The sequence below is a fragment of the Chiroxiphia lanceolata genome, chromosome 9 (genome assembly GCF_009829145.1).
Source record: "Chiroxiphia lanceolata isolate bChiLan1 chromosome 9, bChiLan1.pri, whole genome shotgun sequence".
Classification (NCBI taxonomy): Eukaryota; Metazoa; Chordata; class Aves; order Passeriformes; family Pipridae; genus Chiroxiphia; species Chiroxiphia lanceolata.
This window is the reverse complement of record NC_045645.1, coordinates 26,726,049-26,752,480: the sequence shown is the minus strand read 5'-3', so window position 1 is coordinate 26,752,480 and position 26,432 is coordinate 26,726,049. Positions and strand designations below refer to the sequence as shown.

Genomic DNA, 26,432 nt, shown 5'->3' with positions numbered 1-26,432 from the left:
CTGCTAGTACCCCTAAGGCACAGCTTCCCAGTTCCAAGAGCAGGTACAGGGGCCCTGAGTGTTTCCACTGCCGGACTCAGTATGTACCACCCCCCTCCTGCCCCAGTTTGTTTTCTGGAGATGGGCTTGAAAAAAATCTTTGTTTTAAAAGAAAATCTCTGGAGTTCTTCCTGTGCTTGCCGGTTGCCTTCCAAGGTCATCAAACTTTCATTACTATAGATTTTTGAATGTATGTGAGGTTCTCGGCTCCTTCTCGGCAATCCCAGAGGTGGGACTCTAAGGAAGCTCCATGTGTGGAAAAAGCCAGAGCAGCTAATGGCTGGAGGTGCTGCCAGGGGAACATGGGTGACCATCAGGGGAGTGACCCACATTTCTAGGGCCCCATCTCTGCTCCACGTGCCACCTGCCTGGAAGGGAGGTTAACCCCTCGCAGCCAGGACGAGCACGATGTCAGTGGTGTTGAGACCCCTGAGTGCAATTGCACAGCACGGGTGATGTGGGGCTGTCCCCAGCCATCCTGGCATGTGGGGGGCATCAGTGGGGGACTGCTGGGGCTGAGGGGGCCCCTGGGTCACTTTGGGTGATCACAGTGGTCCATGAGCTTTGGTGCCAGCATCAAATGGGGCTGACTGATGTGCGGGCCTTTGGGGGAGTTGTTGAATCTCTATACCTGCCCAGGGGCACGGTCTTCCCTGTGTCTTCCCCCAGCCTGGCACGAGAATGTGGCTTTTGGCACTGAGGTGGCCAAAAGGGCGTTGCCTGGGATAACTCTGCTCTCTCCCTGTCTGCCCACAGCATCCTCGCCACCGCTGGGACACACTTCAACACCCACGTGGACCTGCGGACGCTGCGGGCCGTGCGCGTGCTCAGGCCTCTGAAGCTCGTCTCGGGCATTCCCAGTAAGTTGGATGGTCCTGGTCCTCCTCTCAGGGTGTCTGCATCTGTCCCTGATGTCCTTCAGAGGGAGAGGGATGAAATCAAGGAAGAGGGGACAAACCTCCTGATGTAGTGGGAACTCTAGGGTGGCAGCATTTGGTGTCCCCAGGTGGCATTGCCCCCCTGCCCAGCCCTCCCTGTACTGGCACAAGGCTGGGCTTGGTGGAGCCTGCTGGCAGCTCTGCTTCCCTGACCAGAAGGCAGTGGGTGGATCCTTTCAGGACTGGGGTTTATTCAGGGGAGATTACTTTTCTTTTTTTTGTTGTTGTTGTTGCAAGATTTCATCTGTTGGCATGGGGATAAATAAAGAAACTAGGCTACTGCTGGCTCCAATCTTCCTATCCCTCCTGCCCTGGGCACCAGCAGGGCAGTGTGCTGGATCCGTGCCTTGTGGGCAGTGAGGAGGATGGGGCTGCACTAGTCATGTCCTACCAAGTTCAGGTGGGACAAAGACAGCTAGGACACTAGAGTGGGCACCAGCTCCAAAAACAACCCCTCCTGGAGCCTTCCTCTGTGGCCTGGCCCTTCTTCCCTTGGGATGGTGCTTTTGTCCGTGGTCCTCCTGCCTAAAGGGATCCTCCAGGCTCTGCTGGCTTCTTGCATCTCTCTGAGGATGACTGTCCTTCCTCTCTGCTCACTGTCCTCCTCTTGCCAAATGTGACACAGACGTGCTTCAGGTAGTGGATTTGCATCACTGTTTTGAGCTGTGCCCTTTCTTTCCTCTCCCAGGCTTGCAGATTGTCTTGAAATCCATCATGAAGGCCATGGTGCCTCTTCTCCAGATTGGCTTGCTGCTCTTTTTTGCTATCCTTATGTTTGCCATCATTGGCCTGGAGTTCTACAGTGGGAAGCTGCACCGAGCCTGCTACACAAACAATTCAGGTGAGGAGAAGAGCTCTGCACCCACTTTGTGTCCTTTGGGTGGTAAAAAGCTGGGAAGAACTGTCTCCTACCTTTCCCTTACCTCTGCCTCCTTTGTTTCCCCACTGTGTGCTCTCAGGTGAACTAGAGGAGCTGGACCCTCCCCATCCATGTGGGGTGCAGGGTTGCCCCCCAGGCTACGAATGCCGGGAGTGGATCGGTCCCAACGACGGGATCACGCAGTTCGACAACATCCTCTTTGCTGTGTTGACCGTCTTCCAGTGCATCACCATGGAAGGGTGGACCACAGTCCTGTACAATGTGAGTAGAGTTGCTCTGGGGTCTCTTTGGGCAGCTGGGTGTGGGGGTGAGGGAGCTGGAGGCAGCATTTCTGTGTGCTGGAAACTTGTAAGATCCTGAGTTTCCTTTGTGATGGGAATGGAGCTGGTCCTTCCCATTTGGGCAGGAGATGGTGGATAGAGGTGTGTGATACATTCCTCCAGACAAAGGGAGCTCTAAGGGATTGGTCCCCAACTCTGGGTAGTGCTGCCCATTGCAGAGAGCAATGTGAACTTGGGCTGCAACAATCCTCCTGCTTGAGGTCTGTCCCTGGGGAGGCATCCTTCCTTCCATCTTCCTCCTCCTGTGCTCCCCAGGGCAGCTCCATGAGAGGGGACATGTTTTCTGGGCACTGCATATGTGCTCTCCCTGTACACCAGGCAGCAGATGTGCCTGCATCCCCGTGGTGGCCTGGGAAAGCCCTGGAGCTAGGCTTGGACCCCCTGCCCTGGGGGGTCCAGGACATTTCAGTGTCCAACAGGGAGCTGGGATCTTTGATATTTGTGCTGATGGAGCAGGGAACGTCTGGGCTGGGTTCCTGTGGTTTGCAGTTGCTTGAAGTTGCTGATGGCCAAACTCTTGGGGTGCCCAGAGAGTGACTTGAGGGCAAAGCTGGAAGCAGAAAAAAAAGCTGCAGGCAATCACAAAGTGCAGCATCGTTGTGGGCGACTGGCCATATAAGTATGTTTGAGTTTGTGGGCTTGAAGCAACCGTGCCTGTTCTGTTCCCAGCCTAATTTCAGCATCAATTTTGGCGTCACTGCACCGGGAATGTTTTTATACCCTGGTTCCCATAACGCCCGGAGTTTTGTAGAGTGGCATTGCTCTGCGGGAGGCAAATTGGATGGCATGTGATGGGGAAACGTGGCTCAGTGGTGGCTCTGTCATTGATGGAAAGGCTGCTTTTTAACCCCAGGGTAGGGCAAGGTACCAGGCTGCCGGTGTTGGGTCCCTTCCTCCCACTCAGTCCATCCCAGAGTACTTCTGGGGGTGCAGGATGGTGTATGTGGACAGATGGATTGTGAAACCTAGGCTGGAGTAGGAAAGAGAGAGTTCATGGCAAAGGCTTGACCTTACCATGATCAGGATTTGGTTTTCTTCTTCCTAAAGGAGATGGTGGTGTCAGAATCCCGCTGCTTCAGTGGGGGAATTAAGCAGGATTGAACCACCTGAGTGTTCAGACCGAAAAAAGTCGATTTCTTGTCTGCTTCTGGTGTGTCAATGGGATTAGAGACTTAACTACAGCACCTATTGCCCAGGCATAATTGAGTGGAGCAGGGAAGGTGATTTTCCAGTGCCCTGGGCAGCTGCTGCCTGCTCCCTCTGCCATACGCAGCCTGTGCCTGCCTGTGGCTGGTGCCAGCAACCTTCCCTGCACCTTGTTCTTGTGTTAATGACTGTCTCTCTGCACAACTGCTTCCATCAGGGCTCCCCATGTCTCCTCCTTCTCATCCTTTGGTACCTGCAGCAATTAACAGCAGCACTCCCTGTGCTAGAGCCCCAGTGGCGGTGTGTGAGATGGTGAGCTACACAGAGAGGCAATTTATGGTCTGATCGACTTCAAGGGTTTGTTTGAGTAAGTCTGGTCTCCTGTTGCTTGGGATGTCTTTGCTGGGAAGGCTGGAACTGATCAGTTCAGTGTCTGAGATTTACTGATTCATCAGCTGGGTCTTACTGGAGGGTAAGGATGGGAGATGCTGCTGGGAGCACTGAAAACTATGCTCCACAGGACCTACCCTACAGAATCCCCCTGTTTACCAGCACAGCTGATAAACTGGGGTCTCTCTAGAGCCCCTGGGGCAGCCACAGCCCTGGTATCCAAGTAACCTTCCCGGCACCAGTTGCAATGCTGGGCAAATGTGCTCTGTCACTGTGTTGCTGATGGCCGGGACCATAAATAAGGTACCTCCCTTTCCCGCTCCTCTACAAAGAACCAGCTATTACTGACCTATAATGGAAAGGATTAGGGACCTTCCTTGGCTTATAATTGAATGAGGATTTGGGCCTTGGTATGGTAAAATGCTGCTGATTCACTTTGGGGGGTGGCAAGGGATGATGTTCCTGGCACTACTGGGCAGTACCTCCTGCCCTCCCCAGGGACACAAGCTGTCTCTCAGAGTGCAGAGGTTATGGGTGCTCTCTGTCCTTTTGCTGCTTGGAGAAAGAAAAATGGATTTCTGCTTTTTTTTTTTTTTTTTTAATTTAATAAAAAATGAGAGAGGCCCGTGGGGAGATGTGATCCCTGGGGGGATGCAGGAAGAGGGCTGGGAAACACAGGAGTACTCTGCCAACAACTTCATCACTTGGAGCGAACCAGAGCGGGCTCCTGCTGCTAACCAGCATGGACCTTGCCCAGCACATGCCCCAGGTCTGGGGGGCTTGGCGGGGGACTCTACTCTCCCACTGGGGTAAAGCGATGGGAGGCTGTGTCCTTGCAGATTAACACTGCAGGGGAGAGGGAGATGGCAGGAAAACCACTTTAGCAACCTCTCAAAGAAATTGCTTACTATAATATTCCCCTGTGTAACTGTATCATGATTTTAAGATCCATTTTTCCACAATTTTACCGGCTCTAGGAGCGTAGCTCCCGGAATTTGTAGGCAGCATCACGAAAAGCTAATCAGCCCCATGGTACTTTCCACGTGTGTTGTTTCATCTATGTGTTTGCTTTTTGCCTTCTTTTCATCAGCCTTGCCTCTATGAAGGTAGAAATCACAGTATGGGTTAAAAATAGAAGAAAAAGCCTCAGATTGAGGGGGTGTTATAGCTTTCCCAGCTCCTGTCCCCGGGAGCCTGGTGGACATTGATTTCTTTTAGAGGGGAGTTTTGGCTTTGTAGCTCTCTCTGTGGTCTGAAACGGGCTAAGGAATATTTTGCTTTTCTTCTTATACTGGAGCATATGTCCCTTCCCTGGGCTGGCTTGAGACCAAACCTGATTTCTGTAGGGACCAGAGGGAAATACAGTGCTGGCAAAGAGGCTCACTGTCCTACTTCTCCGCCTCTGCAGCCGTGCTGGCATGGGGCAGGAGCTGGGTTGCAGTTTTGTCATTAAATGGTTATTCTGTGGGGGTGGTGGGGCTGGTGAGGGGCTGCCACTGTGTGCCATGGGACTGGCCTGACACATCACAGGCACACGGTGATGCTGGTGGCTTTGGATGCCCAGCCCAGCTCCCAAGGTCCCAGAAAGCAAACTGGACAGGAGTTTGAAATCAATATTTCCTCCAGAACGCTGGCTTGGGAGGCTGTATTTATTCACTGCAATTGTTTATTTGCCTTCCCGTTTGGAATTGCTCAGCTGCTGTGCTTGCAGGTAACGAGGAGGAGCCTGGCTTGATGGGATCTGCCACTCTCCTTTCCCCCCCACGCTGCCAGGAACTGAGATGGGAAGAAAAACACTTGTGGCAAGGATGTGCTGGGGCTGTGGGCAGGTGGGCTCTGCAGGAGGAGGGGACAGCCCTGCCAGGCTCGTGTGCTCCTTTGCCCAGAGCACTGCTCTGTGCTCTCCAGTCACACCAGTTCTGGGCACCACAGTCCCTGGCTGGGATTTAGTGTTTGGACAACTGGCAACACAAGTGTGAGGAGAAAGCTGGTGTTTATAGCTGTGGGAGCAATGCCAACATGGAGACATGCAGCCAGGGAACCCAAGGCTGCCTGTCCCTCCTAGAGCAGGTCCAGAGCACAAGTCAGGTAAGGAGCAGCTGATGGGACTTTGCGGGGGCAGCTCAGTCTGGAGAAAAGGAGGCTCAGGGGGACCTTCTCACTCTCTACAACTCTCTGATAGGGGGGTGCAGCCAGCTGGGGGTACGGCTCTTCTGCTGGCTAACAGGTGACAGGATGAGAAGAAATGGTTTCGAGTTGCACCAGGGGGAGGACTAGATTGTGTATTAGGAAAAATTCCTTCTCCAGAAGTGTTGTCAAGCATTGGAGCAGACTGCCCAGGGAAGTGGTGGAGTCACTATCCCTGAAGGGATTTGAAAGACATGTGGATGTGGCACTCAGGACATGGTTTAGTGGTGAACACAGCGTGCTGGGTTAATGGCTGGACTGAATGATCTTAGAGGGCCTCTGCAAACAAAACAGTTCTGTAATTCTATGATTCCTGTTGCATGTTTTCCTGCATGGATCTGGCTGTCAGCTTGCACTCTTCCTTCTCTTGTGGCACCAGGGATAGGGACCACAGGGAAGCACAAGGGCAAAACTGTGCAGGGAGCCTTGAGAGATGCCACGGCTGAGTGTCGGGAGCCTTCTGGGTGCTTTTGCAGCAGGAGGAGAGTGTTTGCTGGGGGAAAGAACACCAAGTCCTTGGCAGCTTCCAAAACACCTACCAAAATGCAGTGGTGGTGGGCAGAGCTGTAGGTCTCGTATCCCCATGCAGAGCTGAACAGCTGCTGCAGAGAGCCAGGCGGCTGCAGAGGCGCTGGTTAGGTGTGAAGTGTGAGCTGTGTGTGCAGAGACGGCAGCTGAGACGCTGCAAGAGCGGCTGTAAAACAGGAGCTGCTGCAAGGACGGGGGTTTGCAGCAAGTGTGACTCAACCACCATGTGCTCCCAGCACCCCTGGAGGTGCTGGGGCCAGGAGGGTGTGAGGGGAGGACATCCCAGTGTTTGGCATCTCCTCTGTAAGTGGGGTGCAGAAGGGTTTTGATGAATCTCGCTGCGTGCAGAAGTTGAGGTTTCGTGCTGGTGGGCACGGGGCTGGTTTTGTTTGTGAAGGACCAAACCTGAGATCACAGAATCAAAGAGAGTTTTGGGTTGGAAGGGTCCTTTTAATGATCATCTGGTTCCCACCCCCTGCCATGGGCAGGGACACCATCCACTAGACCAGGCTGCTCCAAGTCCCGTCCAACCCGGCCTTGGACACTTCCAGGGATCCAGGGGCAGCCACAGCTTCTCTGGGCAACCTGTGCCAGGACTTCATCACTCTCACTGTATAAAAATTCTTCCTTATATCTAATTTAAATTGACTCTCCTTCTATTTAAAACTGCTACCCCTTGTCCTATCACAACAGGCCCTCCTAAAATATTTCTCCTCATTTTCCTTACAAGCCCCCTTTAAGTACTGAAGATCTTCTGAGATCTGCTGGAGCCTGGTTTTCAAATGTGGTGACACATCCATCCTTTTTGAAACAGGGACTGTTCAGGCAGCCCTGATTTGGGGTGCTGGGAAAGGGAGGTGTGTTATCTCATTGGCCATGCTGGAGCACATGGATCAGAAAGGGGAGTGGGACTTGACTTTGCCCTTGTTGACCCTGGAGGAGGCCAGAGGAGGAATCTGTTGCAAACCAGTTATTTTTCCGTGTGTGTGTACAAAATTTGCATGTTGGCACAAATTCCTGGGGTGTCACAGCTGTCCCTTGGGTTGCTCAGCACTCAGTTGCTCTCCCTGAAGCACCTTTGTGTGAACAGTGTGAGTGGGAACTGAGAATCATGCAGATCTGGGAGGATTCCTCCTTTTGCCTTTCAGAGTGAGGACATTGGCTGCCTTTCCATGGAGCAGCAAGGAGGCAGCAAAATCAATGACCTCGCCAGAGAGGATTTTCCTCTTTTTGGAGTTTGCTCACACCTGACACGAGCTGGGAAACCTGAGCCCCAACGCTTCCAGGAGCTGCTGCAGTTCCTCTGGACATTGATATCTGTTTCCTGGGATACCTGGTCCCAGGGCAGGAGCTGCAGCAGCGCCAAGCATGTGCCAAGGGTTGCAGGGATTCTGCAGAGAGAGGGCTTGTGATGAAAAGATCCCCAAAACAGCACCTGTCCTCACACCATGGTGATGGGCAGAGCATGGAAGGAGCTCAGTAGGGCAGTGATCCCAGAGCTGGGGGCTGAGCCTGCCCTGCTGCCTCTTTGGGTACTGTGGATTCTGGGAGTGTGATGGATAACAGTGCTCCCAGCAAGGAGCAGCGCTGGCTAGAGATGATCTCTGGGGAAAGGAGGAGGAGGAGGAAGAGAGGCTGGAGAGCGGGGGAGGTGGGAGGGATGGCAAAAGAGGGAAACCACTTGGCTTTTTAGCCCTCTGTGCCCTGGGAGGACGCCAGGCTCTCAAGCCGGAACGGTTGGAAAGGGAACAGGAGTCCCTTCTTATGTGTTTTAAATTAAAACACAGCGCACACAAAATATCCTGTCGGGGAGGTATGAAAATTTAATCAGCACCCAGAGCTCTGAGCAGCTCGGCAGCGAGCACAGCCCGTAATGCCTCTGCAGCTATTCCTGGCGGCTCCCGGCCGTGCGGGAACAGCGGGATGGGCTCTGTGCTGGGGGGAGCAGGGGCTGCCAAAAAGTCCCCCACACTCGTGGCACCACAGGACAGAGCCCCTTCCTCCTCCTTCCTCCAAAATGTTAAACGCTGAGTGTTTTAAATATGGTGAAATTAAAGAGGAGTTAAGAGAGGAGATGTCAGATTCCACCTCGAAGGTTCAAACGCTTCCTAACTTAACGAAGTGAGCTGTTTCTCCCCAAATGGCTCCAGTTGGTGCCTGTGCTGGAGCCCGTCCCTGCCAGGCACATGTGCAGCAGCCAGCCTGCTCTCCCCTCTCCCCCCTTTGGAAAAAACGGCTCTTTCTCCGCACTCAGCAAAGCCAGACCCTCGCCAGCTTGCCAAATGTTCCTGCCTTTTTTCCTTTTTATCCCCTTTTTCCCTCTCTGTGTGTGTATGTGCTGAAATGACACAGCAAGAAACAAACTGTGTCTGCTGGATCCCAGCTTTCAGGCATGTTCTATCAAAAGCTCCCTGCCCACACCCTGCTCCCTGCCCGCGCGGGAAAGTCTCACTCCTGGCAGCACTGGAGGAGCTGAGGGGCTGGTGGAAGCACCAGTGCTCCAGCATGGATGCTCTGGCACTCCCCAGCAGCTCCAGGCTCAAGGATGGGAGGTGGAAGGGATTTCAGTGCTGTCTGGTCCCCCATTGCTCATCTTTTTTAAGCCCAGGACTTGTAAGTCCATTAGCAGGTTTGGTGCTGGAAATTGTGTTGGTGAGGTGTTGGAAAGCTGTTTTCATGGTTCTTGGTCAATGTGCTGCTGTGCATCAGGATTGGGTTATGGGGGTCCATGAGTGAGGTTGTGTATGGGTCTGTTGCCCCAAAGCCTTGCAGCTGGAGTTGGGGATATTCCTGCATCTAAGAATGTCATACAACCATGAAAATCATATTTTGGGACAGCATATCATGAGGCCTGAGCTGCTTCTCTGGGCTTAAAATGTGCCCAAAACAAAGCAGGGATCCAGGCTGGAAATAACCAAGCCCCATGGGAAAACAGCCCCAAAGCTGATCCCATGGAAGCTGTGCCCTGCTGCAGCATCCAGGGTCTGAGTCCAGCTGAAGGGGCAGTGGCACTGGCATGTGGATCTGCACTGGAAACACTGGCACTGCCTTAGCTAAGAGAGGGGTCTAATGAAGGCTGTGAAGCTTTGCAAATGCTCCATCAGGAAAAATTCATTCTGTCTGTGAGGCACTTAGGAGGGTGCTGGGGGAAGGTGCAGGAGGGGTCTGGGCAAGCGGAAGGGGAGGATTTGGGAGCAAAAGTGGGGGTAGGTGAGGGATCACAGTGAGGGATGGCTGTGGGGAGAGGCAGAGGAGGAGGCACACATGGAGACAAGGTTTGGAGATCGATGCTGGGGCATCTGGGTGCAATTTCTTGGTGGGTTGGCAAGAACAGAACCAAAATTGGTCTTCATGCCTGTCTCAAATACTTTGAACGCTTGATTTTCAGTAACGCTTTGAGCAATGCATTTTTTTGCGTTCCATTTAGAAAAGGGAAAAATGAAATATGTTGTGGGTTTTTTTTCCTGTTTCCCCACTCCTTCCCCGCACATGCACAAACAAAAGCATGCCCACATGACATGGGCTGTGCTGATCTTTGTGTCCCCTTCTGCCAGGACTCTTGCTTGCCCTGGGCATCCAAGAGCATCCCGGGGCTGTTACAAGCGCAAGATATGTCCTGCCATGGGTCAGTCCTGGCCTTGCAGAGGAAATGTACCAATTTCCTTATTAACCTGATTTGGGAAAGCAAAGCATTTCCATTCAGATCTTGTCCAGTGCCGGGGTCGCTGATGGATCCCAGGCAGGGCTGGCGGGGAGTGAAGCATGGCCCTGCATGCAGGAGATTAAATTACCACTATTAAAGGGAAGAAAGAGATCTGTTACTGTACTGGGGAGAGCAGCAGTGGGCGTCAAGGTCTGGAGGGAACTGGTTAGGCCAAGGAATCTGCTATAACGTATTTTTTTAGTTATTTCTCTCCCCTTTTTGCTGGGTTATGGAGATTTTGAGGCTGTTGCTGCTGACTTGTGTGTCAGTCTCAGCTGGATGCAGCTGTAATTTGCAGGGAGGAGCATGTTGGGGGCTGCAGAGGTGATGCTGAGGGGATGCCATCAGCCATGGCAGGGGCGTGCTGGGTGTCACCACCAGACAAAGACCAACAGGAGTTGCTGAGCTGAGAGTTTGGAGTACAAACCATGGAAGCTGTGTTGGTTTCTCACCCGCTGTCTCGCTCTGCAAGCACCTGAGAAAGGCTGGTGAAGGCAGGCACAGTGCCCAAGGCAAAAAGCCCCTTGAGATCCTTCCTGGCTTTCCCCATCAAACCTCCTCACTAGGATTGCAGCCAGTGTGGACTGACAGACCCATCCTGCCCAGCCACGGTGGTTGAGACAGTTTGGTCACCCTATCCCTGCCCGGCAATGCAGGCAGAACTGTGGTTCCCCATGGGAGCTCTTTCTGGGGCAGGAAATTCCACAGGAATAGAGTGCTACCACCCATGCTGCTGGAGATCCCATAGCTTCCCTCCAACCTCCCTGTAGGTGCCATATCCCCCGAGCACACCACAGCCAGTCCATACAGTAATGAATGTGCATTACCCCAGTCTAATGATGTGCCGTTTCAGTCCAGATTCGAACAGAAACACAGAAACTTTTTCCTCATGCAGATGGATTTTGAGAGGGGACCTGACTGTGTACAGGGCATCATGGTGTGCTGCTGGTGTTGGTCATGCTGGATGTGGATGTCTCCAGGACACATCTGCTGGGAAAAGGCAGAAAAGTCCCCTGTCCCTTAAGGAAAGCCTCACGTGGGAGCCCAGCCCTGTTACGAGACGCTGGAGAATCAATGAGGATGGATCTTGATAGGGCAAAGGGGAATGGCTTTAAACTGAAAGATATTAGATTTACACTATAAATTCTTCCCTGTGAGGGTGGTGAGGCCCTGGCACAGGTTGCCCAGAGAAGCTGTGGCTACCTCGTCCCTGCAAGTGCTCAAGGCCAGGTTGGATGGGGCACTGAGCACCCTGGGATAGTGGAAGGTGTCCCTGCCCATGGCAGAGGGGTTGGAACTAAGTGATCTTTAATGTTCCTTCCAACCCAGAGTGTTCTAGGATTCTGTAATCTCTGCGTGAATGAAACCCAGTGGCTCCCTGTGTCCTGCTGTTCCCCAGATGAACTGGGTGCCCGGACCCTCGGTCCCCAGTTCCCCTCCTTGCGCTGGTGAGCAATGAGTGGCCACTAAGGCACCCTGCACAGACAGTACATGCTCTCTGTTTATTTTTAGCTAGGAGAGACTGAGGGGTTTATTGAGATTTTTTTTTTTTTCCCCTCCCCTTCCCCTGTAGCAAAGAAATCCTAAAGTTTCCCATGCGCCGCAGCCCGAGGGAGGGTACGTGTGGGCTGCGCGCTTGTGCTTTGCATTCGACTTGAGTATATATTTAGATTTCTTTAGATTTCTGGCCCCCCGAGTGAGACCTGCTTTTGCAGCTCCCTGTGCCTTTTCCTGCCCTTTGGAAAAAAAAACAAAAAACCACCAAAAAACCCACAACAACACAAGAGCTGCCTAAAGAATAAGCTAGTGCTTGGGGGTTGAGAAGCAGAGGTTGGTGGGGGTTCCTGCTCTGGGCTGGGGTCTACTGTGCTGGCTCTGTTCCCTCGTGAGGATCCTGCTCCTACACCCTGGTAGTGTCATTTCTAGGCTCAGAGGGTTTTGCTGGCAGCAGAATTGGTTGTGCCAAGATGTGAGTGTGGTGGTTTAGCTCAGGCTGGGAGTCTCCACCAAAGCCTTGGTATGGGAAACACCCTTGGGTGTGTGGTCTCTTGGGGAAGAAGCTGTGACAAGCTCATGCTGGTTGTGTTGGTGTCTGAGGTGTGCCTGGAAGCAGCAGAAAATGTTTTTTGGTCTGGTGGCCACGGGACAGTTTGAGAGGTGCTGGTTTAGGCTGATGGGGTGCATAATGAAAAGGTGGTTGTCTTAAAGGGAAGGGAAGGGAAGAAGCAGCAAAGATCAGGCAGCTCCTACATTTCCCCAAGAGCTTGAATGAGTGTTGGGACTTGGCCTGCTGCACTGAGAGCTGGGGCAGGAACCAGGAGTTTCTTCATTAAAGGAGTTACAGCACTGGTGTAATTTGGGGATTAAATTCCCTGTGTCTACCCTAAATTCTGCACATGACAACCTCCTGGTACCTTCAGCAAAGGGGGGGAAAAAAACTGTGGGAAGGCACAGTGGACCAAGGTGATGAACCACTGCCTACAGAGGGATATTAAGAGCAAATGATGCCCCAAAGGAACGGGAAAAGGGGCTGCTCAGTCAAGACAACTACATCTTGGTGCTAAAATTAGTTGGGAAATGCTGTGAGAGCCACCAAAGGTCATGTTGACACAGACCTCATGGAGGATACTCAAAGGAGCAGTGAGCGGTTCCCCACCTCTGCAGATGGAAGCAAGGCACAGTGAAATGATGTCTGGGGACATTTGGGCATGGATGGATATTTCACCCCAGCTTTTGGTCAACACAAAGCAACAAAAGGCTGGATAGCGGGAACGAGGACATGGCCGTGAGCGCGGCCAACGTGGAAACCAAACACTGAGACCATGGCACCCACCAGCCAGGCCCTTGGGATGGCCTCCCCCCCATGCTTGGAGGGAGCTGGCACATGAAATGGCAGGTCTGGTAACAAGTATTTTTAACAACTCCGTCGAGTTGGGGGAGGCACCATCTGACTGGAGAATAGCGAATGCGATGCCTATATTTAAAAGTGGGGGGAGGAGGGGAAGAAAAGTAAGGCAGGCAGGAATAGGACTGTAAGCCTGACCTCGATCGCATGCCATTTCGGAACAGATTTGGAAGGCAGGAGAGGAAAATGAATCATGGGTTTGCCAAAGGTAGGTCACTCCGGGCTAACCTGGCATCGGAGGCCTGGAAACGTTGTAGAGCTGCTCTTTGTAGTAAAGCTTTTGCTATGGGAGAGTGTTAATGAAGCAGAGAAGAGGGGAAGGGGATGAGGAGCTGGAAAGCAAGCAGTACTGGGATGATCCTGAGTGGTGTTGAGGGGATATAGAGGATGTCAGCAACCAGTGGAGTCCTTGGGGATGAGTCATGGGCTTTCCTGCTTCCAGCATCGACTGGCTTCCTGGAGGTGGAGGGATGGAGACTGCTACTCTGGGCTGGAGGCATTTGAGGGCTGGAGGAAGAGATGTGGGATGCAGTGAGAAATGGAAAGCTATGTGCTTGTTGAGGAGCAGCAAAGATATCTCCTTGGAGCTTAGGTCTTGCTGATTGGGAAGCAGCAGTGTGGAGGAGGAGAGGATGAGTGTGGGTGACATCAGGGTGACCATGAGGTGACCACAGGGCAGCAGTGCCGTGGAGGAGGAGAGAGGATTGAAGGCGGGATGGCAAAATCTCTGTAGCATCATGAAGGGATGGAGTGGGACCCATCAAATCACTCACTCAGATCTCCTGTGTCCAGGGAAGATGGACTGAGCCTGGACAGGAGGAGGGAAGGGGCTACTTGGTAAATAGGGCGGGAGAGCCAGTCATGCAAGAGAGAACTGGAAGAACCTTGCTTTGGCTAGCAAAGCAGAGGCTGGAGATGGCCATGATTACTGTCTATAAATAGATCAGGATGGGAAATGGGAAGGAAAAGAGCTATTTCAGCCTGAGGCCAATGCTGGCAAAAGAATAGAGTGGTATATAAAATGACCACAAATAAATTTAGGCTGAGAATTACAGCAGCCATTGGAGCATCGGCCTGAGGAGCCTTCCAGTGGGGATACTTAGTTTTTGGCAGTCAGAGTGGCTGAGCAGGTACCAGGTGACAGTCTGGAGCCACTGCATCCTGACTGGGCATCACCAACTCCTGGGTTTGTAGGGAGCATTGAGATGTCCCCTGGGAAATTTTATTTTGGAGTGGGGGATCCCAGCAAAGCTGGCACCAGCCAGGAGGCTGCTGGGGGCAGTGCTGTTCCTGGGGCTGCTGGCATCAGCCTGGGTGGCTGGGACCCTCCCTGAGCTCGCTGTGGCCAGTGGTGTGTCCTTGAGTGTGTGAGTCCATGACCATCCCCTCCTTTGCCTCAGAAGTGGCCCTCTTGGAGCTGCTGGCTGCTAGTGGTGCTGGACGTGTAACCTCCCAAACCTCCTTAAAAATCTCTCTAATCCCCTTTACCTCCACCTCCGTGGGATCTGGGTACCCAAATGAACATAGAGGTCAGGATTGCAGGCAGCCTGTCCTGTTGGGATCCTGCCAAGCCCCTGCCTCAGCTTTTCCTTGTCTCATTCTCCTATAGGAAAGGAGCTCATCTGTTTTCCATTCTCCATAACAATGACCTCGGGGAAAGCCTGTGATTTTTAGGTGGGAACCTGTTTCAAATGCAAGCAATCCTAGCATGGGTGGCAGGTACACAGAGGCATCTTGGCAGGGAGCTGAAGCCCAGCCAAGCTTGAGCTGAGGGCTGCATGGTGCCTTGAAGATTAACCATGGCCAGTGGTGCTGTTAGAGCAGAGCAGAGTGGCCTGAGTGTCTGGAGGGCTGTGATGAACACTGAATGCACGGAATTCCTGTGCATCATTCCTTCATCCCTGCACTTGCTTCTCCCGTTGCTCTGAAGAAAGGGGCTGGAGGTGGACTTGGGGCCCTTGAAAGTGCAAGATCTTGGGAAGATGTGTGTGGTTTCCCCAGTGCCAAAGGAGGAGGGCGGTGAGTCCTTCCAGATGCTTTCCCCAGCCTTGTCACTGAGGTCTCTGCCTACAGCATCCTCGTCCCAGTGCATTGGGGCATGCTGGTGTTACCAATCCTTCATTGGAATCAGTGTCAGGGTGCTGGGGACACCCAGCTGAAGTTCACACTGGTGCCTCAGTCACTGGAGGAAGACTCCAGCGTGGTGGCTTCCTTTCCCCCTTGGAGACACGCTTCTCCTCTTGCAGAACCTCTCCTCAGCTCCTGCGCTGGCTGACCGGGAGACGTGGTGCCAATGACTCAGATGAAGATGAGGGCTTAATTAGCACAGGGAGAGGAGGGGAAAAGAGAGAGAAAAGAGAAAGAATCTTTCATTGCAACAAGATTGATACCACCTCCCCCAGACAGTCACGTTCTGCCGCATCACCCTCCAGCCTGGCGTCATGTGCACCGTGCCTGACACCGGAGGACAAATGGGGCCTGGGAAACAGGGACAGAGGGGCACTGCTTTATTAAAACCCTCGGTGAATTAATGTCTGGAGGTATTGAGCAGGGCTCGTCAGGAGCCTTTATAGCCGTCGGGCTGTACCCTGCGGTTAGAGCTCCCCTCTGATCTCAGCTCCTCGGATTTGGGGTAAGGTACCCAGGGTGGGAGGGTGTCTGCGAGGAATTAGTAATGATGCCAGCAGCAAAATGCCCGTTTGAAGGTTTCCCACTGTGCATTAAAGGACAAACATTGGCTGCCCCTTCTTTAGACACCAGCTTCTCTGGTCTTACGGTGCCTTATAAATCTGTGCTCAGCAGGCACTGCTGCTCCAGGGCTGCTTCACCCCGTCTTGGTGGGATGTGCAGGGGAGCACTGGGTCAAGCTCCTGGGGAAAACATGCTCAGGGTGGCCCTCTTGCCCTCAACACCCTGATTTTGGGCTGCAGGACTCTGCACTTCTGACTATACCATTGCCTTAACAGCCCGTGTCCTTGCAGGGGTGGGCAGATGAGGTGGAGGAAAGCAGTCCTGGCCTGTGAGGGCTGGAGACTGGGGGGAGTATGGCTGGGGCAGGATGCCAAGGGGCATCAGGGCTCTGCTGGTGGGGAGTTCCTCTGTAGGGTGCCCACCAAGTCTTGACAGGCATGGCCACGTTACCCTGAGGAGCCCAGTGTGGTCAGCCTGGAAGGAGAATCGCCACCACATGTTGCTGCTATTGAAGGTAACATCACACGTTTTTTCTTTCCCCTCCAGACCAATGATGCCTTAGGAGCCACCTGGAACTGGCTGTACTTCATCCCCCTCATCATCATTGGATCCTTCTTTGTCCTCAACCTTGTCCTGGGAGTCCTGTCAGGGTAAGTGAGATGTGGACCTTCCTCTCTTGGCTGTGCCCATTGCATGTTTCAGAGCCCCCAGGATGGCCGCTGGTACTGCTGTGTCCCCCAGGACCCCAGCAAGGGATTGTTCCCTGGCTATGCTTGGCTCTCTCTCCCTGGGATCTGGGAAAGGGACAGCCTTGATGATACTTTCTTGCTGTTTTGCGTGGCTGAAGAGCTCGTGGTTGTGGTCACCTGTAATCGATGGTCAGTGGGGATCTGGCTGCTTGGGAGAGACAATGTGGGGCTCTTATGGAAATGCATTTGAGTCCAGGATGGGTTTGTAGTGGGGTGTGGATCTGCTGGCTGATGGAATATGGTGGGCATGGGTTGGGGTGGGTCTGGGGAGTGATGCAGGGCACCTCCATGCTGTGCAGGCTGTGCCTGTGCAGAGGTGTGCCCAGTGCTGGTGGGGGATGCACGCTGGTGAGAGTAGGAGTGCCTGGGGTGCATGTGGACAAGCCAGAGACGTAGGGACAATGCAGCTGTTCCTGTTCTGCACTTCCCAGGGGAAAGGTGGTTTTAATCCAAGCTATTAAAGTGGGTTTAGAGAGAAAAACTCTTGTCTCCATGACAATGAACTGTGGTTGCATCAGCACATCCTCAACTGCTAGCAGGGGTTGGTGCATGGGGAGAGCATGTCCTCTCCTGCACTGGGAAGGGGACGTGGGCTCCTCTGCCCTTACTGAAACAGGTACCTTTTTAGCTAATTTCTCACCATGCCAAAAAGCAAAATCTTTTGTAGCACTGTTTTGGCCAGGTGGAAAGCCCTTAGATGAAGGGATCAAGGTAGAGAATGGCCCTGGTCATTTCTGTCCCTGTCTTGTGAGTTCAGGTGTGATGGTGGTGGTTTCAGGAGTTTCTGGAGCAGCAGTTTGGGCTTCTTCAGAGTCTCTCATTCTGGAGTCTGAGTCCAGGGGCTTTGGGGGCAGGCTACAGGAAAGGCTTCACATTGCCTTACAGGGAGGGAATTCTTATGGGGGATGAAGATATCCAAGCAGTGTTGGGTGGCTTTTGTATTTCTTATGTCACATCCAGCTTGGGCATTTGAGCAAAGTCCAACTGGGTGTGTCAAGCAGGAGCTTTCCTGCAATAGCCTAAAGAAGGAAAGTTAGGAAGCTCAGGGCTAGGTAGCTGGGAAACCCCCTTGTTAGAGTGTTGAATTGTGTCAGTGTGGTGTGTTGTGTGCACTTGGGGGCTTTTGGTGCTGGTGAGCAGCTTGGGGGCACAGCAAGGCAGCACTGCTCTGGCCTGCAAGCCAGACACTGACCAGAGGACCAGAGGGGGGCTCATGGGATACCTGGCCATGCCCTGGTCCATCTTGGTGCTTTCCTGCACCGGGTCTGCATGAGGCAGCTGTTTCCGTACCCGCTGAATTGGATGCAGTTGTCTAGGGCTCTTCCCAGGCACTGGCTGGCATTTCGACTGTTTGTTTATTGCTAATAGGGTTTGTATTGGGGAAGGATGCAAGTGGGTGGGTGGCCTAATTGGCAATGGAGATGCTCTCGTGGCGTGCCAGATATCTAGGGAAAAGCAGGACTGCTCAGCTTCCTGGAGGGCTGAGTGAGGTGAGCGGAGGTGGCGAGCTGGGCTCTGCCACTCGATGGCAAGGCCACCATGTGTGACACGGCCACATCCTCTGCAGCTCCGTGGATGCAGCACCTCAGTGGGGGTGAAGCATCCGAAGCTGCTGCTGGCAGGAGAAGGTACTTCTACAGGCAAACAATGAATGTTCTTGAGCACAGCAAGAAGAGCTTTGTTCCTTGCTCTGTTTGCTTAGTTTTTATTGTTTTTAACACTTACCACAATCCTCTTGTGCTGGAAGAGAGCACTTGGCTCTGCTGCAGGAGGGGAAGGGTGACCTTTCCATTGCCCAGCTCTGAATGGATGAACAGGCAGGGTCTGGATACACCGGTGTGCCCTGCAGCTGGGCTGAGCTGAGAGGAGATGGTCACTTTGGGAATAAGCTACACCTCCACTTGAAGGAATTCCTTCCCTGGCATTACATCACTTCTTTGGAGGGAGACAGACTGTTCCCAGCTGGCTGAAATCATGGTCACTCAGTTAACATGGGGCACACTGGTGAGCGCTGAGCCCTGGTAACCTGCTTGCAGAGGTCTGGACCCGTGTTGCTTGCAAACTGCTCCATCTGCTTCGGTGAATAACAAGATCTGCTCGGGACTTCCAGCCTTCTTCTCCAAGTTCACGCTCAGGAGCTGCTGCAGAGCTGCCTCTGCCCTCACCTCATCTTGGCAGGGATTTTCTTTGGGGCAACAGTCAAACAGCCGGGGTAGGTCCTGAATGCAAAGAGGCTGCAGGAGGACATTTGTATGTTTAATTTGCCACCAGCAGAAGCTTGCTGGAGCCCAGATTTAGCAATCTTCTGGTTGCGATGAGCATCCCTCCCAACAGTCAGTTCCCCAACTGTTAAGCTGAGGCATGACCTCCGTGATGTAAACAGCCTGGATCCATCTGCTCCTTAAGCACAAAGTATGTGGGAGAGGAAAAGAAATCATCATACCAAGGCTCCTCGATTTCTCTCCCTAAATACTAACAGGCACACATGCACTGGAATTGCGTGCGACGCTATTAAGAGGAGATGGAGCTGCTCCAGGCAGGGGCTCGGAGAGCCAGTTCTTCTGTGGCTTTGGCATTTATTACTGTGTCTATTAACTTTCCCCCTCTATGGGTGCAATTACAGATCAATTAATTCTAACTGAAAGCAGGAAAGAAGAAAAAAAAAAAACAACTTGGCCCTGTTCCTCTTTGAGAGCAGGTACGAAGCCCAAGGAGATGTGACTGCTCAGCTTTTAAAGCTACACAAGCTACTGAAAATAATCCTGGCAAAAGAGAGTCAGTGGGAGCGAGCGAGGATGGAGCATCCATTGAAATGCCCTGTTTTCTGCCATGTGGCAGCTGGTGGATTTGGGAGCTTGGGAAGATGCTGAGACTCATATCAAGTATTGCTTGATGCTGTCTTGTGGCCTGAGAAGTTGCACATGCCCCGTGCTGGAGATTTGCAAAGATTTCCTCTCCTTTTTTTAGTGAAATTGCTGAATTTTGGTTTGGTTTTTTCTCCTCAACTGTTCCTCGTGTAAAACAATTTGGATATGTGTGTTCAGATTGTGTCTCCAGAGCAGTAGAGACATGATGAGAACTGTGCTGTCTCCCATCCCTGCTTCCAGCAGCAGTAATGCCACCCCAGAAGTGACCACAGCTCACCACTGGTCCTCTCCCAGCCGCTGTGGAACCCCTGCCTGCTCTGCCACTCCTGGCAAGAAGATGGTTTATGTCTAGTTTGTCCCTGGGAGCAAGAGGGTGAAAGAGTGAAGATTAAAAAAAGTCATGCTTGGAGGAATAGCACTGAGAACTCATGCAGAGTTCCCAATACCAGACAGGCTACACTCTCACTCTTTTCCACCTCCCTTTCCCCAGCTTCTGCAGATCTGGTTTGCAGTCACCCTCCTCCATTCATTGCAGCATCATCCTCCTGTTGAGGGCTGGTAGACTCCATTCCCCTATCCAGTCTCTTACTTCCAGCCCCTTTCCAGGGTAACAAAGCTGCTATAATCGCTGGTATTTGTGGTCTTCAACAACAGCTGAGTGGGTGCACAGTAGATGCTGCCTGACCTGGGAAGGCTGGATCCTCAGGCCAGCCAAGGAGAAGACCTTTGGAAGCTGATCACAGAGGAAGAAGTCGAGCACAATGGCAATAAAAATGAAATCCATCTGCCTTGTACTAAACAAGAGAGTAATTTAAATCCTCTGAATTGCTTCCACTCATCCTGGTGATGTTAAGTCTTTTCTCTCTTTAAGTCTTTTCTGCCCCCCACCCCCAGCTCTTGCACTAAGCCTTTGAAAGAAACGACTAATGTTATAATTAAAGGATCAATTTGGCAAGATTTCTTTGTCTTAAGATCTTTCTTTCAGGTTGGGTTAGCACTACATTCCCAGTCTCCGGAGAGTTTTCTTCAGTTCCTTCAGGAGCCTTCTGTACCATCTCTGAAATCTTTTCACTTTGCTTAATTTGAATTTTTTTCCCATCCAGTTTGGAGGCATAACGAACGATGAATAAAATTAAGTTTTATAGCAATTAATTATAAAGGTGTTGAGGGAACAAGTGTACATTTTCGATGGAGATGGACTTCTTTTCACTGGCTGTCCACAAAAATCTGGGCCCCCATGCGTTTGAGCAGGATCAGATGGTTTGAAGTGAAAAACACTGGGAAGAGGATTAGTACCTTGGAGGTAGGCAGTTCATGGAGGGGGATGTGGGGAGACACGTTGCCACAACGCAGGAAGGCTTGTGTGGGGATCATGAGTTGAGAACAAGGTGTCAACAAACAAATTTCTTTGCTGAAAGGGTGGTCAGGCGTTGGAACAGGCTGCCCTCGGGTAATGGTGGAATCACCGTCCCTGGAAGCATTCAAAACACACGTGGATATGGCACCTGGGGACAGTTTAGTGGTGGACAGGGTGGTGCTGGATTTGAGGATCTTAGAGGGCTTTTCCAACCTTAATAACTCTGTGCTTCTATGCCCAAGAAATACTTAGTTGGAAGCTTGAAAGCTTGGAAGCGTCGTGTTGTTTTTTCACTTTACTGGGTTGTAGGATCTCTGGGAGCGGCTGGGATGAGATGTGAAATGTCTGCACTTGTGTGTTTGGGGACTCGCTGGTTGAAGCCACTTTTGAATGGAGGTGTGGGTGTGACGAGGAGGGTGGGCTGTGATGCCTCCTGCCAGGTGCCACGGCACCCCCGTGGGCTGCACGTTGGTTGGGCCACGTTTGTCGAGAAACGTCGACGCTCGTCACTTTGTTCTGGGGAGGCTCTTTGTCATCGACGTGGTATTTGAACATGAGTGAAGCAAAGGAGCCTCTGAGACCTTCATCTCAATTCAGCAGGCAGGTGGGCATCCATATTCAATGAGAGCCTCTTTGCCATGCTCTGCTGTACCATCTTGCTGCAGAGGGCCTCCAAGCCCTATGCAAACAAGCTGCCTGACAAGGGATGTGCGTGTCTGGTGTGCCATATCCTCCAGTGTTACGGGGGAATAATGACTCTTCTTACAGCCAGCTGGACGAGATTTAAAAAAAAAAATCCACAACAAAAAGATGACTCGGTGACTTTCCCCTTTGATTTCTCCTGGCAAATTATTTGCCAGCGTCTCTCAATTGCTTCAAAATTGCTCTTGTTCATGCATCCTTGTAAACCTGCTCTGTGGATTGCCCGTGGTCTGCAGACTGCGGGTGAAAAGCTCAGTTTTTTTGATCCTTTTGACAAAGCACTAGGCAGATATTTGTGCTTATAGATTGCTTTTGGAGTTGTTTGTTCCAGATTATTGTAATTTCTGTGATCCTGGTCGATGACAGCAATAGAATGGCCATGGCTGCAGCTCTTTGACTTGGTGGATGGCTTTGGAGATGCTCAGTTCCTCCAGGATCAGCTCCACCCTTGTAAGGTGGTGCTGGGCACTGCAGTTGGGTGAAGTTGATGGGACACCCCAAATGACATCCACAGAATTATCTGTCCTTTGTGCATCATAGGCTGCTGTTCGGTTTGCAGCAGTGGACTGGCACATCTAGTAGTTGCGTTGCAGATTTCACACTTGATGGCTGGTTCTGAATTCATTGTATCTGTGTGTTGAAGGCTTCAATTAGAGTGCTTGGAAGCTCCTGGGAAGTTAACATGGTGAAATGTTGGAAACTGGTTATTTTTTTTTCCCTGTGCTGTAACTCACCTGCAATACCGGCCATGCACCTTTCATCTGCGGATCACTGTTGCTTGCAAAGGGTGACTGTAAAACTGTTCTCTGCTTAAAGAGGATAAAAACTGGAGCATAGGAGGGAAGGGGAGGAGTGACATTTTTCCAGCACTGCATGAGCCAGTGGGAGTGATTGCGAACAAAGCCCGGGGCTCTTGAAGCAGTGAAGCTGTGCTGCTCATGCCAGCCCTGCCTGATAAGAGTGAAATACAATCTAGAGCTTCCAACTCTGCTTCTGGCTGGTGGGGCTTCCAGACCCTCCACCACCCTTCTGCAGCTTCCTTGCAGCGTGGGCTGACTGTCCTATTGCTGCATTTGCTGCATCATTGCACACAGAGTTCTCTGGGCAAGGAGGACAGCAATACAAACCTCAGTGTTATTACCCTTGGAAAAATGTTGAAATTGAGAGTCTACAACTGGAGTGACCCTCTTATCTGCTGGTTATGCCCTCATTGATGCAGCCCAGCATCCTGCTGGCTTCCTTTGCTGCAGCAGCACACTCTTTGTTTGCGTTGAGCTTGTCACTAGGACCCACGGGCCCCTTTCCACAGAGCTGCTTCCCAGCTGGGTAGATCCCAGGCTGTGCTGCCCTCCTGGATTATGTTGTCCTGTGTGCAAGATCTTACAGTTGTCCTTGTTGATTCAGAGAGTAACAGACCGGCCTGGGTTGGAAGGGACCTTAAAGATCTTCTCATTCCAACCCCCCTGCCATGGACAGAGACACCTTCCACTAGACTAGGTTGCTCAGAGCCCCATCCAACCTGGCCTTGAATCTTCTCCGACTTCTGGCAGTTCAAGTGAACTTAAATCAAGCAATTTCCCGTAGCCAAAAAACTTGTTTCCTCCTACAGAGCAGGCCTGTGAAGCACATCTTCCCTCTGCAGAGGTTTTTGCACCTTTTGGGCACCCTGCTCCTGCCCTTGCTGTCGGTTCAGTGCAATAATCCTGGTCTGCAGTGCCAGTTTTGCTGTGCTGCTTGTCACCGTCTGTTTGAGATGAAGCTCCAGGTTACAGACTGCGCAGTCAGTTCAACACTCTTACTTCAGTTCCTTTACACCTCTTGGGTAAATACCATCTGATCCCCCTGGTTTGCAACTGTCTCAGCTGTGTTTCCCACACCGTCTGTTGTCAGTTCTGTCCCATAACCTTCTCTGACACCCTCCTGGAGTCTCGAAGGCAGTTTTCCCTCAGACTGTGGTGCTCAAATCTTAAGTGGAGCCATGAGCTGAGACCTGAGGAGAGCAGCAGTATTACCTGATGTCTTACAGATGGTCTTCCTTGGTATGCCTGCCATTATATTTGGGTTTTTTTCATAGCAGCATAGTACTGCTGTCTCACCTCAGTGTGTAATCCAGTATTTTTTTGCTTCCCATCCCATCCGTTCTGCTGCCTTATGTGGTTTTAAGACCTGTTTGGTAACTGGTTTGCTGGAAGAAACTTTAATGGTTGCAAACGGTGGTGAATTGATGGGTTTGAAGATAGTTGGCTTGTTGTTTCGAAGCATGGAACCCACAATATTGAGGTGACCAGCACTGTATACCTGCTCTGGACTCAAAGATGGTCCAAAAAGTAGAAAAGTGGATTGCAGTATCTGTGATATTCTTTTTTCTTAACTGGTTTTTGGTTGTTGGTTTTTTTGTGGTTGGTTGGTTGGGAGTTTTTCTGTTTTCTTGTGTTTTAGTGTTTGTTTGGGGGGTTTTTTTGGTTTTTTTTTGGTTTTTTTCAAAAAAGGGGACCCATTTTCAAGCTGAATGCTTCCACATGCATGGTTCTCCCATTAAAACCCGACCTGAGCTCTGCAGTTAGAGCAGAACACAACATTGCAGTAAAACCATCACTGCCCTGGTGTGGGGGAGGATGTGGGGACGTGGAGATGAAGGTGGCTGAGCATGGTGGTGTCCCCTAAGGTCTCTTACCAGGAACAGAGATGCTCCCAGGCTGCATGAGGGGAACGCCAAGGCTGTAGAGGAGAATTTGCAGGCAGAGGAGGAGCAAACCATCTGTGCTCTGATCGCCCCGGCAGGCTGGGCATGGTGTGTGGATGGATGGTGCCCTTGTGTGCAGGAGGACAAATGGCACACACTGCTCCCCAGATCCCACCATGACCCTCAGCACTCACCTCTAAAGCTCTCTGAGCACCTTCAGCTTCATGAGACCGGGCAGAGAAGGGCTGCAGTGACACAGGATTGGCACGTGTGGAGCTCAGCCATCGTGGGTGGATGTTTCCATGCTGGAGCCATCAGGATTTAGGGCCTGGAGACCCAGGTGGACAAGCAGAGGTGTTGCTGGTGGAGACTGTGGAATCTGCTGGGCTCCCTTGAACCCCCTTGCAGGGACCCCATGGGGCAGCAAGCCTTGGGCTCTTTGCAAGGCAAAACTGGGCCATCCCTGGCAACGTAACCCAAACACACCGGGAGCAGAGCCCTTCAATGGGAGGCAGGAGCCTGCTCTCTTGGTGATGGGATGCTGCCCTGCCTGTGACTTGGAGCCTTCCCAAGCGGCTGTCAGTCACCATTGCTGGCCCTGTTCTCACTCACACACAGTATTATCTCTACCCGCTGCTGCAAATTGGCTCTGAGCAATCCTTGATCCGTCAGCATCGCCTACCCACTCTCAGATGTCACCAGCCCCCGCTGCTGCCCTGCTCGGTAACGTGTCTCTCTGAAATGTAATAATTCATTAAGTTGAGATTAACTTTTTTTTTTTTTCCCCTCCCCTTTCTGCCACCCCTTCCCGCTTCTAATGGACAAAAGCAATTAAGATCCATTAGGGATCAAGTGTGTGGGAAGCGGCTCCCTCCGAGATGCTGCCGCAGCTGCACGGACCTTGTCCCTGAATGCATGTGGCACCAGCTTCCTGCAAAGTAGTGCTCTGTGGGCAAATGGTTGGGTAGGGGGAAAATGCGTGATGAGGTGGGCTCTGGAAAAGTTGCTCCCATTCCCTTCTTCAGCAAAAGGTGACTTGAGGCTCAGCTGGTCCTTCTTGGATGGCTTCTCTCACCGTGCAGCAAGAGGAGGCACCAACCTCAGCAGAGGAGGAGCTGGAAGACAGGGATGGCAAAGCAGGAGGTGGCAGAGTGGCCTGATTCCCAGCTGGTGTAAAGCAGGGGAAGCTTACCAAGTGCTCCCAGTTGCAGGCAAGCTGAGAGAGCTGAGGTTGTTCAGCCTGGAGTGGAAAAGGCTCTGGGGAGCCCTTAGAGCCTCCTCCAGTGTCTAAAGGGGCCACAAGAGATTTGGAGAAGGGATTTTTGACTAGGGTCTGGAGTGACAGGACATGGGGGAATGCCTTCAAACTGATAGAGGGCAGGGTTAGGTCAGATATTAGGAAGAAATTCTTCCTGTGAGAGTGGTGAGTCACTGGCACAGGTTGCTCAGAGAAGCTGTGGCTGCCCCAACCCTGGAAGTGTTCAAGACCTGGTTGGGTGGGGCCTGAAGCACCCTGGTCTAGTGGAAGGTTTCCCTGCCCATGGCAAGGATTGAGATGGTCTTTAAGGTCCCTTCCAGTCCAAATCATTCTAGGATTCTATATGGACAGGGTCTGGCTGGGAAAAGTGCTGCCAAGGTGCTGGCTGACATGGGGTTATGGCCTGTGGGACAGAGGTTCAGGCCCTGGGAGGACCAGAGGACGACAGGCAACTTCCCCAGTAACTCAGACTGTAAATGGCATCTTCTCATTTTTTGACATCCCAAATTTGCAAACAAAGGCTGGTGAGGAATGATAGCACAGCCAAATGCTCCTGCCTTTCGTCCAGATAGGGCAAGGAGGGTTTTTGGCATGGCATACCCAAAACTGAAAGTGCATTTCAGCTGTTGGCTGTGAGAGGTCCTTCCTTCTCCCCCATCTCCTCCCACCCTCCTTGCCTTCACTTAGGCTGCTTTTCTCTTCCTTGCCTTTTATTCTCTCCCCCTTCCCTGCCCTGGGAAGAAAGTTTCATTTCAGTCTGAAAGCCAGTGCTGGAGGGGGAGAGCCATTTGGTGCTTAATGCCAGAGCGGCAGGAAACTTCACCTTCCTGGGGTGGAATTAAAAACGCTTGAATTGTCTGGGGACCTTAAACAAGAGATTGCAGGGAACATTCAGGGCTTTCCACACAAACACATGCACACACACACACATGTGAGAGCCCACACGGCGTCAGGGGTGTAATAGCTCAGCTGGGGTAATGCACTTGAACTCTCACTGCAGCAGACAGACCAGTCCTTTCAATTCTTTTGAACATATTTTATTTTTCGAGGCTTGAGATTGCTGCTAGT

At 51.9% G+C, this 26,432-nt stretch overlaps 1 protein-coding gene across 8 annotated transcripts in view; it reads left to right on the top strand.

The window, feature by feature from the left end:
• Positions 1-26,432, top strand: part of CACNA1E (calcium voltage-gated channel subunit alpha1 E) — a 111,556-nt gene that overhangs the window by 36,265 nt on the left and 48,859 nt on the right. For all 8 annotated transcript variants that reach the window (XM_032696114.1, XM_032696120.1, XM_032696121.1 and 5 more), the window contains exons 5-8: positions 796-899; positions 1,666-1,818; positions 1,937-2,118; positions 16,295-16,398. In XM_032696114.1, coding sequence (XP_032552005.1) covers positions 796-899; positions 1,666-1,818; positions 1,937-2,118; positions 16,295-16,398 — 543 coding nt within the window. The remainder of the gene's footprint in view (positions 1-795; positions 900-1,665; positions 1,819-1,936; positions 2,119-16,294; positions 16,399-26,432) is intronic.